We start from the raw sequence: 16,417 nt of genomic DNA on the forward strand, positions 1-16,417 counted from the left end.
ATACATGAAGTCAGAATTTCATTTTATGCTAAACAGAAATTATATTAAGAAAGCAGCATAGAAAAAGGAAACACTTAATGATACTGAACTGTTCTAGTCTTGAAGTGGTTTCAATGACATAATGATATATTAAAAATCATATATTTAAATATTTCCGAAAAAAAGCAGGAGTAAGAGGAGTTACGGTGCTAAACTTAGAACAAGATATTGTTATTCTCAAAATGACATATTAACATTAGCAAAATAGGATGAAAATGATTCATCATTTCTTTCTTCAAAAAAAAATAAAAATTGACACTTCTTGCCAAATGCAGACATTTGGCAAGAACTTCATCTTCCAGTGGTAACTTTCTATTGTCATTTTTTTACCATTTTTCTCTGCAGTTGAAGAACACGCACATTGACTTACTTCTATTGCAACACCAGGAGCGCTGACAAAGAATTTTTTAGTAGCCACTGATGCCAGCACTGACTTAGTCTGTGGTAACATGAGCACTCTGTATACATGCAGTCTCCTGTACCTCATCTGTAGTTCATTTTTTGCAAATTCAATTTTGAAAACCACTCTTATAAAGCCCATCAGCTACACAATCCAATATTGTCTCAGTGCTGTATTGCCCCACAAAAAAGTTAGCACAGGCCCACCACGTTATCCCTGTTTCTCCTCTTCTTCTTTTTTTTAAGCCAAGTAGCTGCCAAGTCAACAACTCATCAATTTCTGATTGCGAATGTAATCTCACACTTAAGGCTATGAATGACGCATGTGCGCACATGCACGCACGCACGCACGCACCCGCACACACAGTCACTCTGAAGTACTGCTTGGTCTTGGATAGACACAATCTCTGCAGTGCTGTATAAATAAATGTCATCTTCCTTACCTCAAATGGCTCCACGTTACTGAAATGGAGCAAGCTGAATGCATTTCAGGAGCACTCTGAACAGAGAAAATGGCATTTGAAGAGTTTCAGCACAGCCTGGCGGGTGAACTCTGACAATACACCAGGTCCACCCCAAGGACTCTATGGAGTATTGATGTGTGCGAGCTCTGGGTCTCAGCTAACTACCAGGCAAGGTCAGGCTATCATGAGGTTTCATCCCCAAACCAAAAATTTGACACTGAGTGCTAAAATCGGTCCAAAGTAAATTCCTTTTTTATTTTTTCCTCTGTATGTTAGACAGTCACAGTTATGACTACATTAGTTGTGCCAGCCACAGTGGTGTGCAGATATGGGATTCAAGAGACAACTTGGTTGTAAATAGTTATACGCCTATTCCTCTGAAAAAGGTTTATTATGTTAATTTTAAAAATTCAGTAACATTATGCATTGCTGATGCTGACAATCCTGAGTCTGAGGATATAACTATTTAATATAACCCTGTTTTTCACTAAGGTTAAAACAATGAGACTAATATTTTACAATAACTTGTACTAAGTATCCTTCCTAAATAATTACTTTTTTGTCCCTAAAAAGCAGATCTTTTAGTATAAACTTGCTTGGTGCTTTTGTAGTCATCCTCTTCCTTTCATTTGCATTGAAAAGAAAGATTGACTTATAAAGCTTTTGTATAAAACTTTATTTCTATGTTGCTGTACCTTTAAAATTATTGGATTCTGTTCTTCTTCAGACAACTTACCTTTTTTCTGAAGCAGAGCTGACACATATAGAAATGTGCTGTACTCCCTAACTGAAACTTTCCTTTTCTTCTGTTGGTTTTCCCTAGTCTAAAACACGGCACGCTGGTTCTTGGCAAACAGTTGCTTTATGTATGGAAAAATAGCTGTGGTACAGCTGTGTAGAGCCCTTGGGGAATTCCTGATACTCTTTTAGAGGCAATCTGGAGAATGTACGTCAGAAAAAGTGGGCCTTTACGAAAGCAAGGTGCCTTGCTGAAGAGATAAGCGTTGCTACTGGAGAGTTTTTCTGAGGAATGTTAAATAAAGGATGTGATTTCCAGCTCAATGAGACACCTGTCTTGAGCCACTATTCTTTCTTGCTTTCTTCGCCGTCTCACACAAACAAACGGCTCATGATGTTAGTATTTTACTTCCCTTTGTAGCTCCTAGCTTCAACACTGCCACGTGCCACAGACTCGCTCTCCAGCTCTGCTTGTGCCTCTCATACAAGACTTAACTTAGGTTTCCTGTTTTGCTGCAAAGCTTGAAACCTGCTGCTTTCTTCACTCCTCCGGCAAACTCCCCCCCGACAGGCGATGTCCTAACAGTAGCAGTGAAAGGTGGTGCAGGGGCAGGTGGGGACGGTCCTGGCCTGGTCCAGGCCCTCGGGCTCCTGCCTCTGGCCACCAGCTCCTTCCCAGCAGATCAGTTTAGAGCAAGGGGAAGAAAGTGCTCCCTTCCCCAGTGGGGAGCAACCTCGCTGCTGCCAGGGGCTGCGGGCTCTGACAGCATCAGCCGGCTCAGAAGTGGAGGGGGTGAGTTCATGGACACCGGCTGCAGGTATGGGTGGGAAAAGGAGCAGGCACAAATGGACCCCGCAAGAGCCCGAACACAGCAGTGGAAGCTGGGGTGCGGGAAAGCGACAGGGATTTTGTCATCTCCTTGAACGGCATCCCTGAGCGCCACGGCTCAATGCACTGGCTGTTTCTTGTGTTGTATAACATTTATCTCAAGAATCACGATGTGGCTGATACTCATAATATTCAGTCTCTGAAAAAGATTCCAATGTAACTATCTTGTTCATTACAGAGCACAAGCAGCATGTAAAAATCTAAAGAAAAGCAAACACACAGTTCGCTCCCCACTGCAGTTATCTGACCAAACAGAATCTTGTGGAGACCCTGGGAGCCTTCCTCTCCCCCCATCTTCCCACACCGGACTCCACTAACACAGCACTGTCACTTCTCCACACCCAGTTTTCTATCAGCTTCTGCCCAGCAAATTGTGAGAGAAATCCAGTCCCTTTGGTCACATAAGGTGCTTACCTTGATTACCCTCAGTTGTTGCTCAAAGTCCTCTCCCAGCTGATCTGTTGCTTAGTTCTTTTTATCCCAGACTTCAGATTACAAAACCCTTTCGAACAACAACTAACTCTTAGCTTGAGACAGCGGTTAGCAGTCTTTGTTCAGCTTAGCTTTACTTGAGAAAATCAATGTTTTGTATCTTACTTTGCATGTTTGTTTCCCAGCTTTTAGGCTGTGCTAAGTCTCCAGCCTGCTACACTTGTTCCTGCCCTATCAAAGCCAGAGCAGTTTCCTAGCAGAGCTTATTAGCTGGGGCTTCGTGCCTCACCTGTAACGGGCTTCACTGTGTTCCTGGAAGACAAAAAATTAAGCCTAGAAATGAATAAGCCAAGTGACTGTAGAGCATCCAGCATAATGACCTTCTTCTACAAGCTCTGTGTCACCACCTCGTGGATTCTTGAAATTCAAATGAAAATAAAGAAGGAAAAAAACATCCCTGGTACATACATAGAGAGTTCCTAGAAGCAATCAGAACTTCTAAGCTATGTTAAGGCAGACTCCCTCAATTTTCACCCTGGGATTTAACGAGATTTAATTGTATGAAGTGTTATTTAATTTGAAAATAATTAAAAGCCAAGAGCTCAGTTTATTCCCTTGTGACTATAAAGAACTTTACTCCAAAAGTGCTTTACACAAGGCACATGAGGGCGGTTTTAATGTAAGGCTCTGTTTCTCCGATTAAGCTAATAATGAAGACATGCACAAGGCAAAAATTTAACATAGTTCAGGACTTTTCTTTCAAAACACACGCACAAGTCAAGTGTTAATCTGGCATGCATTTTTTTTAAACATATGCAGTCAAAAGACCATTGAAAACATTCTAGAAAGCAATTTAAGCAACACAAAATCCTCCAGAATTTTTACAGCCCAGGTGCTGCAGGAGCTTAAAAAGCTACAGAACCATTTGTCAAGGAATTGAAGTGTATGAGTGCCCTCAGATTTACACAAAATGAAAATTTGGGCCTAATTTTTTATTTGGGAAACATTTTCAGTTATTCCTAAAAGTGTGATTAGTCTCTGTCTCCACACTCTTACAACAGGTAGCTGCACTGACCTCTTTATTTTACTACCTGAAGTAGCTAGAGAGGCTTTACAGTGGACAAATCTTAGAAGAAGAAAAAGAAATTAATTGTTCTCTGTCATCCAGTGAGCACCAGTGAGTCGATCTGCATCTAAGGCTCTTCATCCTTCTCATCTTCAAAGGTACGCCAAGTTTGCAATTTTGACTTGTTCCTCTAAAAATAGACAACAGGCTTTGGACCTACAATTTTTTTAGATTATCTCTACATTTAGTCGCAAGAGCTTTTTTTCCACAGGTGACCACCTCAGCTTTGTTAGTTTATCACCTAACACAACTTCAGCTGAAAAGGCAGTTCAGCTGACAGTCAAGGGGAATCCCACTGCCCCTGTGATGGTTTGCTGCCATTTATTCAAGCAAGAATGCCAGGAAGCACTTGTCTGAGCTGATAATTATGAATGAAATATTTGATCTAGAGTAACTGCAAAATTAAATTAATGTTTTAACCAAGCGTGACTGTACCTATTGTTTACATAGCTCTCTAAGTATTTTCAATTATGTTTTGTAAAGAGATATTAGGAATATGCAGTGATAAACTAGGAGGACTGAATCTGTTGAGTGACTGTTCCTTTAATGACTTCAAGCAAAAGAAAAATTATGTTTCCTTCCTCTGTAATGAGAGAATCATGACACTTACCTGGGCTCACACACAGTTTTATAAGAATTAAATGGTGTGTTTTCCTACTGAAATTTGTAAATTTTATCCATGTATGGGCTAGCACAAGATCTTGTGCATTTAGAAGAAAATGATCCATTTGCAGAGTCAAATAGAACAAAATAATTTCCACCTCGTCAACTATTAATTAACTTTTTTATTTGTTCTAAAAACAAACAGTAGGCTAAAATCCAGCAAGAAGTAGTAAAAATACCACAACTGTAACATACAAAAACTCATAATGAGGGGAAAAAAAAAATCCAATTAAAATCTACAAGGTTTGGAGGAAAAGCATCTAAGTATTTTCCAATTCTGAAAACGTCAGATGCATTCATGGAAGCAGTCCCTTTAAATAACAGTAAGCATAAGAAATAGATGTGCAAGCACACAGTATTTTAAGCTCTAAGAGAAACAGAATGTGTTTTCTATCAGAATCATTGCAATCATTCAAACACCAATCATTCAAACACCAATCTCCAAACTCTTCTTTGAGTCTGACATTGAAATCTCAGATTAATATATGTGGAGCAACAAGGACACCTTGAGGCAAGTTAGAAAAATGCAAAAATTTCTATTCCACATTGATACGGGAGGACTTATAGATTCTCCCTAAGTCTGAATTCCTTGGAATTGCCACATGATGTAAATGATAAGCTCTTAGAACTGTTTGGCAGTGTCCCACACGTTCCACAGAGTATTATTAAAGCAGTACTTGGTCAGCACTCCTGAAATGCTAGAATATATGCTTACCAAGTAGATTAATTTTCTTGCTAAGAGTTTTGAAAACAGATCTGTTTTTGCAACACACTAATCTTGTCCTGAGTTGCTTTTCATCTTGGTACAGAAATAAAAAAATTCCCTTCCCCCTGCTCAGCATAGTATTACAGTGTACATATTTTTAAAAGAAAAAGTATAAAAATAGTGAAAAGCTTTCTGAAGAAGTTTTAAATGTAAATCTACAAAAAAATTAAACTTTCACAGTTCTTTGTCACTCTCTACAAGTTTCAAGTATTCCTTCGTATTTGTACCTTTGAAGAACTGATATAACAGTAAATGTTTTCAAAAAAGAAAAGGTGGGAAGAGGAGGACATCTTACACTTATTTTGTTTAAGATTTTTTGCACATGAAAAAGCAGTTATTTTTTTAGTATAGCCTCTAAGTTAGAACTGGAGTTGTGGGGCCATTTGTTGAGCTTTCTGTTCCCTTAGTGCTATCTGCAGCCTTAGAATCATCACATACTTCAGAAGGCTCACTTTCCTCTGGCATTGATGGGGTAAGATCAATAGTGATCAAATCAGTTTCCTGATCTGTTTTTTCTACTTCACTGCAAAATTCAACTTTATCTTCCTGCTGGCTGTTCTTCTTTATTTGTCCATTCTGTGCAGGGTAGGTACTGGCAATGGTGTCATACAGAAATTGGTACTGTTCCTTAAATATAAAGAGAAAAAGTTAGTATGAATTGATAATGCTCAGAGCCCAAGAATAAACCCATTCTTTCTCTGTTTTCTTATGTTTTAGAAATGTAACATGTAGTTGAACATGCAAGACTGTATGAAGCAGCTTCCACAGTTTTTGGCATACAGAGTGTTGCTTCTATGGTTTATTCTGATTTCATGTGTATGTAATGTCTCTGTAACTGCCCACATCAGACGTTCCAAGTTGAGTCACTCAGTACCCTCTTGGTTCACGAAGTCCCAAAACCATGTTTTTTAGAGTACCTAAGTTGTAAACAACACGTATTGTAAGGAGTCTAGGAAAGTCATCTAATAACCTGCCTCATATCAATGACAGCTGGGTCTGGTTTGTTAGTAAATACACAGTGTATGCTACAAAGACACAATTCTTCTGGAGTGATTTAAATGAAACAGGTCGATGGCTGCCAGCCTGTGAAATGGAGTTAGCCTCCCAGCTCGGCAGAAGTTAAGGGACACTGTACACGTACATCCACAAAGCAACTGCAGAAACACCAGTTTATGTAATTTTTAATTTTATAATATGCACCCTTCCACAAAGGTGTTATAGAATTGCAGCTCTGGACATCTCACAGACTCCTTCATTTTTATCAGTAATGGCCAATTCCCAAGTAGTGGCGAGTGGCTGTGAATGCCCTGATTAGAACTAGCGTTCCCTACGCAGAAAAGATGAGCAAGGTTACGAGGATATTAGTGCCCATGATAAGTAATCTCATAATTTTTTTCTGGTAATTCACAAGATTTACTTACAAAGGTGGAGACCACTCCGAGCCTGGTGCGACGAAGAGCTTTCACTACTTGGAAAACATCTATTACTTCTTCTACTTCTGCACTTTCCAAGAGGGTCATTAAAGCACAAAATACACCAGTCTGCTGTGATCCATCACTAGAAGATGATGTAAAATGTACATGTAAATTTAAAATGGAAAATCAGCAAGTCCTCTGACTAAATATTAGATTTATTTCAAAGTCCGCATAATGAATTACACTTCCAAAACATTTTTTACTGCACTGAAATTGTTACAATTAAGAATATCTGTAGGACACACACAAGTTTATCTAGAGGCTACCTGGATCTCATGTGGCCACTTAAGGGGTAAGAGAGAAATCAGAAGCTTCAGACTTACAGTCTCAACAATTGTTAGCAGGATTATCCTCTGGTTTAGTATGCAAGGCTATTCCTGGAAATGGTCCTAAAAAAGTGGCCTTATGTACTGGAGCAAGAGATAAACCTAAAAGCTCTGCTGGATCCTTATTAGTAGTATGCTACAAGAGCACTCTGACCTAGTATTTCATCTCAAAATATGCGTACTGGGCAAGAGCCACCTACTCCACTCCCTCGCTTGCCAAAGAGAAGTGTGCTCACTTTTCAGCACTACAATCAAAAAGGTCAAGCTTGAGCAATTCAAGGAATCTTCTAGGGAGAGCTGAGTCTCCAGACACATAGAAAGCCTTGTGGGAAAAGGCTGGCATCCCAAAATTGTGGTTGCTACATATATGCAGAACTTCGAGCTAGGTTAAGGTACGTGCTGAATTCAGACCCACCAGCAGTGGATGACGAGCGGGACGCTGCGGGTACTCCTATTGTCTTCAGTGACTGGTCTGGCTGGGACTTTTTGTTTAAGGTTGAGAATCATGCTGACTAAATCTTTGGGGTTTTCTGGAACATCCAAGCCACTCCACTTGTGATACTGATACTGATACACCTTCTGTGTTTCTTTTGTCTGAAAAACAGCAGTGGAGATGTAGTCAATGCTGAGGTTAAAATAAAGATTCATGTAGTACATCTATTGCAGCTGATTTGCAAGACAAAAAATATATTCCTGAGGAACTGCATGGCGATGTGAGTTCTACCTCATGAATATGAGGTAGGTAGACATCCAAGCTTTGCTCAAAGTACAAAAGACAGCTGATCTCCTGAGGCTCCACTACCACCATCTCAGCAATTCACTAAATGGGAAATTTGAGCTAATTTATAGCATTTATCATGATTGGCTGCTGGTCTGGAAGAGAAAAATATTTCCATTTCTTGGAGCAGGAGGCAAGTGCAGTGGGAACTGTCCCTTCTCTTTCTTTAGGCTAAGTTTATAACAGGGAAACAAATGTAAAACTTCCTTTTGGAATTTGCAAAGAAACTTTTACCTTCAGATGTGTAACATCAAATGCACGTATGGTATAGCTAGGACAACAGTTGACATCTGTCATTTGAACCTCTATGCCATCATACACTTGTTTTCCTTCTCCCCAGTACTGTGCACAGAGTTCCTAAAATGGATAAAAGTACAAGTCAGTGCTTACCATTCAAACCTCCTTTTATTTTATCTTCCACATGCACTTACAGAATGTATTGACTTTAAAGTAGTAGGAGTGTCATTGTATTTTAAAATATAGCATCATACACTCTTCCCCTCAAAAATTCATTAGAAAGTAAATTAAGAAGGTAAATAATAGAACAAATTATATCAGAAAACCAAATTCCTCATCCTATGAAACACGCTTAACTGGAGGATGGGAATGAGAGACTGCAGTGCAGTGTTTTCTTTGCATATAGAGGACCCTTAATATGTCAGTGCGAAGATGACGCCCTCACCTGATCTCCTTCTTTCAGCTCTGTCAGCATAACAATGACTTTGACTTTTCTTTGGAAGACCATTTGCCAGAAGTCAGAAATAGTTTCCTGCAGTGGTCCCTGTGTTGCAATCATGGCTTTCGGACCCCAGTAACCCTATAAAAGATTTTTTTACTATTTTTTTCTTAAATTCAGTTGAAATGTGATTGTCAAGAAACAGAACTCATTGTCATTTAAAGATTACCCATTGAAACAGACTAATGAAGCCTTTTGTTTATAGGGAAAATACGCCTATCACAATAGGCAATGGTCTTACAGGAATTCTACGAGCCAAATGATATTAAACTCAATCCTCCCAACAGTATCACTTCCAGATTGACAACAAGGTGTACTCATGCTGCGGTGGGTGAGACCTCAACCTGCCATTTTCTGCAAAGCATATTTTTAAGGGCTAAAACATTTAATTCTACACAGCTCTTTAATTTGACCACTAGGAAATTGAGTTTACACCACACAAAGTTGGTGCACCAGTCAGTTCACACTGAGCTACCCAAAAGTAAAATGAGATTTACTCTGAATAGATATCCTAACTGTGCAGCATTTTAAAGGTTTCAGATAAATCAAATTCAGCTAGCAATTCCATTAAAATCAGTTACTTCATTAGTGACCAATAACTGCTCTTCTTCTTTTGGAGGTATATATGATCCCAAAAAAATGATGGCCCCAATTTTCACTAGTAGGGTTTTGTATATGTGAATAACTATACTCACATTTTGCTAACAGGGAAAATATTAATATGGATCAACTTGTACGTGGGCAGATGCCCACTAACAGAAATACACGTTATCATGAGGCCAGTCTGAAAGCTGTTGATTTTAAACATAACACGCACACACGCAAAAAAAAAAAAAAAGTGTTTCTATGTTTAGTCTCACTATTTGAGATTGCACAGTCTAAGACCATGTAAGGGAAAAAAATTCATCTTATTACCGTAGCAAAATGTAGAAGATTTTAATGATTAAAACTATGAATGGATTTGCTAATCGACTCTCAGATCTTTTTCCCTTATTCAGGTAAATCCTATTCTATTGGTGAAGCCAATAAGAGAATAAGAGCTCAAGCTAGAATACAGTTTTAGCTGAAAGCTTATGAAATACTTATAATGCATCCTCTAAATACCTACAGTTATGAAGGAAGCATTTATGTATTTGCTTGATTCCTCACAGTCGCTGTCCTCATCTGAGGAATCATCTGAATCATGTTCACATTCTTTATTGCATTCATCTTCGTGCCTGATGGGCACTCGGTTAAAGTCATCTGCATGAGACAAAGTGTCACCGTCATGCCACACTGCCGCTCAGGTATAGCTTTAGAGGAGGGCTGTCCCTGCATGTGCAGGGGGGAAAATAGATAGAAAAAGGCCAGTTCTTTCACAACGGACTGCAGACCAAAGGCCACTTTATTTGAAATAAACGTAAACACTCCCAATAATTCACATTTTTAAAAACTCATCTCTTCTTTTCTAAAACACTATGAGAAGTTTCTAATTTTACAGTGTTGAGAAAATTAGTCAATCAAATACATCTCAGTAAGGTAATTTACTGTTCTCATTTTTTTCAAAATGTAGTAGGTTTTCTTACAGAAGATAACATAAAATAAGGGAAGGTTCATGGAAAATACTTACATGGAATTATGTTGGCATTCCTATTTTTCCTTTTATTTTCATCACGATTCCCAGTGTTCTGTGTCCGCCACCCCTTATAGGAAGGTAATCTCTAAAGAAAGAGGATGTTTGGTATTATGCTTGATTGAAATGGTTCCTGGAATCATTGTCCCCTCTGGACACCCACACTCAGTCTCCATCTCCCAGTGCCTCACTTCTTTAATTATTTAAACTTTGGACACATCTGGACTACAGTTTAAAAATGCTTGCTATACCATGTATGATGGCACAGGAAATCATGCACATAGACACAAGTAATCGTTCTATGTTCCCCATCTTTGTCAAAAATATTAACATCAAAAGCAGGAATAAAATTTCATTAATTTACAGCTTTTTTTCATGAAGATAAAGAAACTGTTTCTGTGCCAGAGAAACAAAACAGCACAGAAGTGATCTATTATGTATGGCATCTCTATCTCATGACTGTTGTGCAAGGCACTTTCTAATGTAAGTGGGAGGTAAGGGCCCTCAAATGCAATGCTTATTTACCTGAAACTCTGCCTCCAGCAGAGAAGGATCACTTGGAGGATCTTTTCTTTTCAGATTGTTAAGATAGGAATGCAGTTCTGAGAGACTGACCTCTGTTTCTCCATACTGATTGTATTCCACTAGCGCTTGATGGATGAGGATGTACTGTGACTGGTGTTTCCCATTTGAAGGGTTTGAAAATGAAGTTATTAAAGAGTAAAAAAAAGAAAAAACCCAATACATATCACTTTATAAAACCGTTATAAGAAACTATTACTCCCATGATGTTATTAGTGTTAATATTATTAAGCATTAACCTTAAATAGGCATTAAATAGAAGTATTAAAAATCAGAGTGGCTTCCAAATTAGACATTTTGGAGCACATTTGGTGTGCTGGACGAAATGTGTTCTGCAAATAAATGTAATGTCATTCAAGAAATATGCAATTGAGATTTGAAAGATTTGCAAAACGCTTAGATAACTTAAAAACATGCATTACATAAGTCCGTAACTTTTGTTGTACTCTCAACTCAAGTGAAAATCCCACCTAGACAGACAGCTTTTAGAATTTGAAAACTGAGTTTGATTTGCAAGTTCAATTTTGCCTTTGTGAATTGTATGCCAAAAGCTGGATTATCAAATCTAAAATGTTCTTCTTGGCTTCTTTTTTTTATAAACCTAAAATTAAAAAGCTAAAGCTTCTAAAACTGAAAAACTGCATTGGAAGTTTTTCTCTCTCTTAATATTTTTCAGAGCTGTATTTTCTATGAACGACTTCAACTGCACTGTAGCAGTACCCAGGACTGAACAGTGCACTTCAAGAAATACTGATGAAGCCCTAGCAAAGGAGAGTTCTAAGTGACAGCAGTTTCAGCGAGATACCTCTACTTGAACCATGAGGCACCGCTGTCTACGCAGCTTCACAACATAGCCATAAACATCCACTCTGCCTTCTGCATCCAGCCCCTCCAGCATGGCATCAATTCCTATATATGTCCCGGTACGCCCAACACCGGCACTGCAAAGCACAAAGGGATTTCGTTATTGAGAAGGAATGGCATCTCCCAGTCCTACTCTGAGAGGGGAGCAGTCAGTAAGAAAGCGAAAGTGAAGATGTGTATCAAAGGAATATAAAGCAACTGAAAACAGTTTTGCTGTAAATTAACTGGCAACAGAAACAATTATGAGTTTGTATTTTAAATATCTTTTAATGAAAGTAAGGCCAAAACTGCCAAATGTGGTGCTTATAGCCAGCATAGCCCAACATTTATCTGGCTTCTTTCCAAAAGCCTATGTATCCTTAGATTTTATTGACCTGAATATCCTTCAGAAAACAAGCCTTTTTATGCATCTTTGGCTGCTTCACTCTCAAGTAATCAAGTCACAAAATTTGGGATCAGCCAAATACCTTTGCCAGCTCCCTTTTCTGAATAGCTGCACTTCAAGTTCATTTAACATTAACAAAATTTTTAAAGAATAATATATGTTTACCTGCAATGAACCACTATTGGGCCGCTAAAAAAGTTGCTGAGAGCATTAACTCTGCGTCGGAGTTTGAGAAGGAGATGCGGATCCTCAGGGACTCCATGGTCTGGCCAGCTTGTGAACTGAATATGAGTGACATCTCTTCCAGCTGTCCTTTCTCTTCCCTGGACAAAGTGAAGTGTGTGTTTTGTTTTGTTTTGTTTTTTTTTAAATATATATACATACACGAAGCCAAAATCAAATGCAGATATACAAAGCAGAAGAAAAATAAGGGCAGTAGTCATCAAATGTTGAAACAGAAATTTCAAACAGTGTGCTGTAAAGTTGTATCCCCAATGGCCTCCCAGGTTATGACATTTTTCATATTCAATTTTAATTTAAAAATATCCATGAATCAGGAATACACAATCACTCCAACGGAGGACAAGCAGGAGGTTCAAAGTGTTGCTAAAAATAATTTTTCTCAGATTAGCCTATGATCCAGAGCATAACATGTCTCCTCACTCTATTCATAAGCAACTTGGCCAGTGTATGGCTCTGCTTACTTCAAGCGATACAGACTGGTAATTCTCTTATGTCTCCCAGGAGTAGCCTGCTGAGGGTACAACAGATTTAAAAAAAAAAAAAAAAGAAATTTAAACTCAGACTTCTACCTTTTAGAAATAGATACAAGAAAACCTATGATTTTCTATGAGACTGACTGTCTTAAATCACTTGATTAGTCACGGAGCACTGTCTTTGTTAAAAGTTAATTCTTAACATCCTGGTATTCTCGCTGTCTTCACAATAACTTACACCTTTCTTTTAATCAGATCACTTCCTGAGTAAATTTTAATGCAACATGAGACGGCAGAATAGAAATTTCCAGCTGTAATCATGGATCAAGATGGGTGGAGTCTGTTGCTTGACTATTTTGCTGAAGATCTGTCAGCAGATTTACTCTTTGAGTCTTAATGCTTTTAGCTATGACTTACGCTCCATTTACCCTCACTGAAATATTTTTGCAAAGGGCCTAAGAGGAGCATTTAGACTTAGATGGCAAATTTTGTTCTCAATTATGCACAGAGCAACTAATGTCATTTCAGATGTATAAAAAAGAGCAATTAACCAGCCTTAATGATTCTACACATAGCCAAATGGTAACTTGAAAACACTTATGTTTATAAATGCACTTGAGATTACTAGAATTTGTAATTGTCTCACTGTACAATTATCACGAGGGTAGATAATGGTGCTCTGTGAGTCACATTGATTTTACTTGCAGAAGCTTATGCTGAGATACACATAAACAGTAAAATTTCTGTATTAAAGAACAAGCTAAATATCTAAGGAAACCACAGTGTATTAAGTTTTCCATATTTAACAGCATATTAACAGTTTCCTCTTAAATGTAGATTCCAGAGTACTAAGGAAAATACATTTTTAAGTTGGGAAATATATGTCTAGCTCATATTTCTTGTAAAGAATGACACCTACATCTGAGAGGTTTTCTCTTAAACTATATGTTGCTGCAGGAAAAACAGCAGAGCATCTTCCATTGATAGCTGACTCTTCTCCTCTTAAAAGGATCTCGCAACAATACCTACAGACTTCAAATAGACACTCAAATTCCAGTCAGCCTTACACTTTTGAATCAACTTACGTTTGTGATGTTTAGTTTCTGAATTACATAGTCTGGACACGTTTTACTTTCATTGATCTTCACAGTGATGTCGCCATATGTTGCAGAGCCATTCTCCATTGACGGCCAGTACTGGGCACATTTGTTCTATGAAGATATGAAGTTAGGTGAGCAGCACGACAGCAAAGTGGCAGAGAGCTGAGAGCTAGAAGAAAGAGTGATTTAAAATAGACGGCAACTCAGTATAGTTTTCCCCGCTTCTCACAGGTCTTGTCCTCTCCTGAAAAGGCTGTCATTGCTTAGGATGTCAGTGCTAAATAATTCCAAATATCCAACAATTCATGTCTCTGACCTGAAGTTTATGCCCATGGAATTTAACCTGGAACATAAAGTGGGGAAAAAGTCCTGTACGCTAGTTGAAAAAGTGAACAGCTACTGTTGCTGTTGCCCGAAGGCTGTAGAAAAGTTTGTAGTAACTTCTATGTTTTCTTTTTCAGTCTTCAGTGAGGGATGTTGCTCCTGCCTGCCTATAACATCAGCTTGGGGATGCTGTAAATCTGCATGCTAACAACCTTTTCATCTTTAAAAGCAGTTAAAACAGCAGTTCCCCTTCTTCCTGCTGTACCTGGAATAAGGAAGAAAAGCAAGTCAGAAGCACCCAACCTTCTAGTTAAAGGAAAGGCAAAGACAATAGATAAAAAAAAAAAATTCTGTCTAGGATTTACTGAGTGCATTGACAGGATATCAGAAGATAATAGACAGAAGAAAAATACAAACCATACTTTTTATGACAAGTCTGTGAGGAGCTAGAGTTCTCCCTTGACCCCTTTTCTGGATTTATTAGCTGTAATTTGGAAGCTCATCCTCTGCTACTTAGAGCTGTGACTAAAGTGACATTTTCTGATAAGACTGGGAATCCCATAAGGCAACACTGCTTTGGTATGCCTTCCAACATAGGTTCTGCCACAATGAGAGAACAGTAAAGAATGAAAACAAAGTACTAAGAAGAAAATGTAATTCACTACAGCACAGCAACCCTTTCTGTTTTCAGACAAAAGAAAGATGGAGAGAAGGATGGATGGATGGATGGATGGATGGATGGATGGATGGCTATTTCTCACCCTCTTTCCTTCCTCACAGCGAGTCACCATGACAATAATTGTTGCCTTCTGTTCCCAGATCATTCTCCAAAAATCATCCGTGGTTTCATCCTTGGGGCCTAGCAGGAGATATTTTAAGGGAGTTTTTCAAAGAGTGTGGCTACATGAAAAAACACTTGCCTTCTTGACTTGCTTAGCCATGCAGTCTGAAAAGCTAACCAGAGATCACGCAAATAACAGACACACACTTGATTTCATTATGACTGCTGCCATTAGGCTACAACATTTTAAAAGTCTCATATATATCTTCAGTCCATAGCTGTGAAATCTGAAAACTTTTGGTATAAAATTAAACATCATGAGAAATCTGCCTTTGAAGTACAATTTATTCATCTTTACAAAATCCCCTAAGCAAAAACTCATTGGCAACTTTTTCATATTAAATTTCAAAATGTCATATTTTCAATTTTTCTTTAAATTCACTAATATTGTTTACTACTCTCTAGCAAAAAATGGGTGAATAAAGAAAGCACATATTCTTTTAAGGTTAAAATTACCTTGTGCAGCAATGTATTTTCTTGGTTCTTTGAAGCCCTGTAAAAAGTACAATGTTATCAACTTTTAGAAAGGAAGCATGAACAATTTAAAAGATTTGCAACTTTAAAAACAAATTCAATATGCAACAGTCCAATAATACCGAATACATTAGAAAGATGGAAAGAACTCAAACGGAAGTCCTCAAAGGTGTTTGACACATGAAATGTACAGACTACAGAATTTCTTCAATAGTGCCTGAGATGTTTTTTAAGTAGAAGTCACTCACATCAATATAACTTGCATTGATATAGTCTGATCCTGGGTCTCCTGCCATCTCTGAGAGCTCCACACGGTTATGATCATCTGTTTAAATAATTTAAAACCAAATAATTATATTATCCCAAGGTACTGAGAAAACAAATATTTATAGAACATGCAAAAATTGTCACAAACACTCACATGGAAGGATATCAATGTAACGGTTTTTGTTCTGATTATGGCTTTTTTTGGCCTCCTTTATGGAAAATTTAGTGAAAACTCTAGGAATACTCTGTAAAATAAAATGTTTCTTTTATTAGGTAAGCATATATTTAAAATAGCTTCTACTTACAATCAAATGCATATGAAAGAAATTTGGTACTACTGTGTCTGGAAGACAACATTCTGTTTCATACAATATTACTTCATATATTTCTTATATTGAAAATAAACAATTTTCATTTTCCT

General features: G+C 37.9%; 1 protein-coding gene across 11 annotated transcripts in view; it reads right to left on the minus strand.

Annotated features, from left to right (window-relative positions):
* Positions 1 to 4,857: 4,857 nt before the first annotated feature.
* Positions 4,858 to 16,417, minus strand: part of PTPRC (protein tyrosine phosphatase receptor type C) — a 65,596-nt gene continuing 54,036 nt past the window's right edge. For all 11 annotated transcript variants that reach the window (XM_087731851.1, XM_087731850.1, XM_087731849.1 and 8 more), the window contains 15 exons: positions 16,151 to 16,241; positions 15,978 to 16,054; positions 15,712 to 15,748; positions 15,176 to 15,273; positions 14,076 to 14,201; positions 12,440 to 12,597; positions 11,831 to 11,966; positions 10,969 to 11,118; positions 10,441 to 10,531; positions 9,940 to 10,073; positions 8,778 to 8,912; positions 8,330 to 8,452; positions 7,733 to 7,911; positions 6,938 to 7,073; positions 4,858 to 6,143 (listed from right to left, as the gene is read on the minus strand). In XM_087731851.1, coding sequence (XP_087587977.1) covers positions 5,871 to 6,143; positions 6,938 to 7,073; positions 7,733 to 7,911; positions 8,330 to 8,452; positions 8,778 to 8,912; positions 9,940 to 10,073; positions 10,441 to 10,531; positions 10,969 to 11,118; positions 11,831 to 11,966; positions 12,440 to 12,597; positions 14,076 to 14,201; positions 15,176 to 15,273; positions 15,712 to 15,748; positions 15,978 to 16,054; positions 16,151 to 16,241 — 1,944 coding nt within the window. In that variant the 3' untranslated portion in view covers positions 4,858 to 5,870. The remainder of the gene's footprint in view (positions 6,144 to 6,937; positions 7,074 to 7,732; positions 7,912 to 8,329; positions 8,453 to 8,777; positions 8,913 to 9,939; positions 10,074 to 10,440; positions 10,532 to 10,968; positions 11,119 to 11,830; positions 11,967 to 12,439; positions 12,598 to 14,075; positions 14,202 to 15,175; positions 15,274 to 15,711; positions 15,749 to 15,977; positions 16,055 to 16,150; positions 16,242 to 16,417) is intronic.

This window comes from Nipponia nippon, unplaced genomic scaffold (genome assembly GCF_047370975.1).
Source record: "Nipponia nippon isolate SJK-2023a ecotype South Korea unplaced genomic scaffold, ASM4737097v1 scaffold_5, whole genome shotgun sequence".
Taxonomy (NCBI): Eukaryota; Metazoa; Chordata; class Aves; order Pelecaniformes; family Threskiornithidae; genus Nipponia; species Nipponia nippon.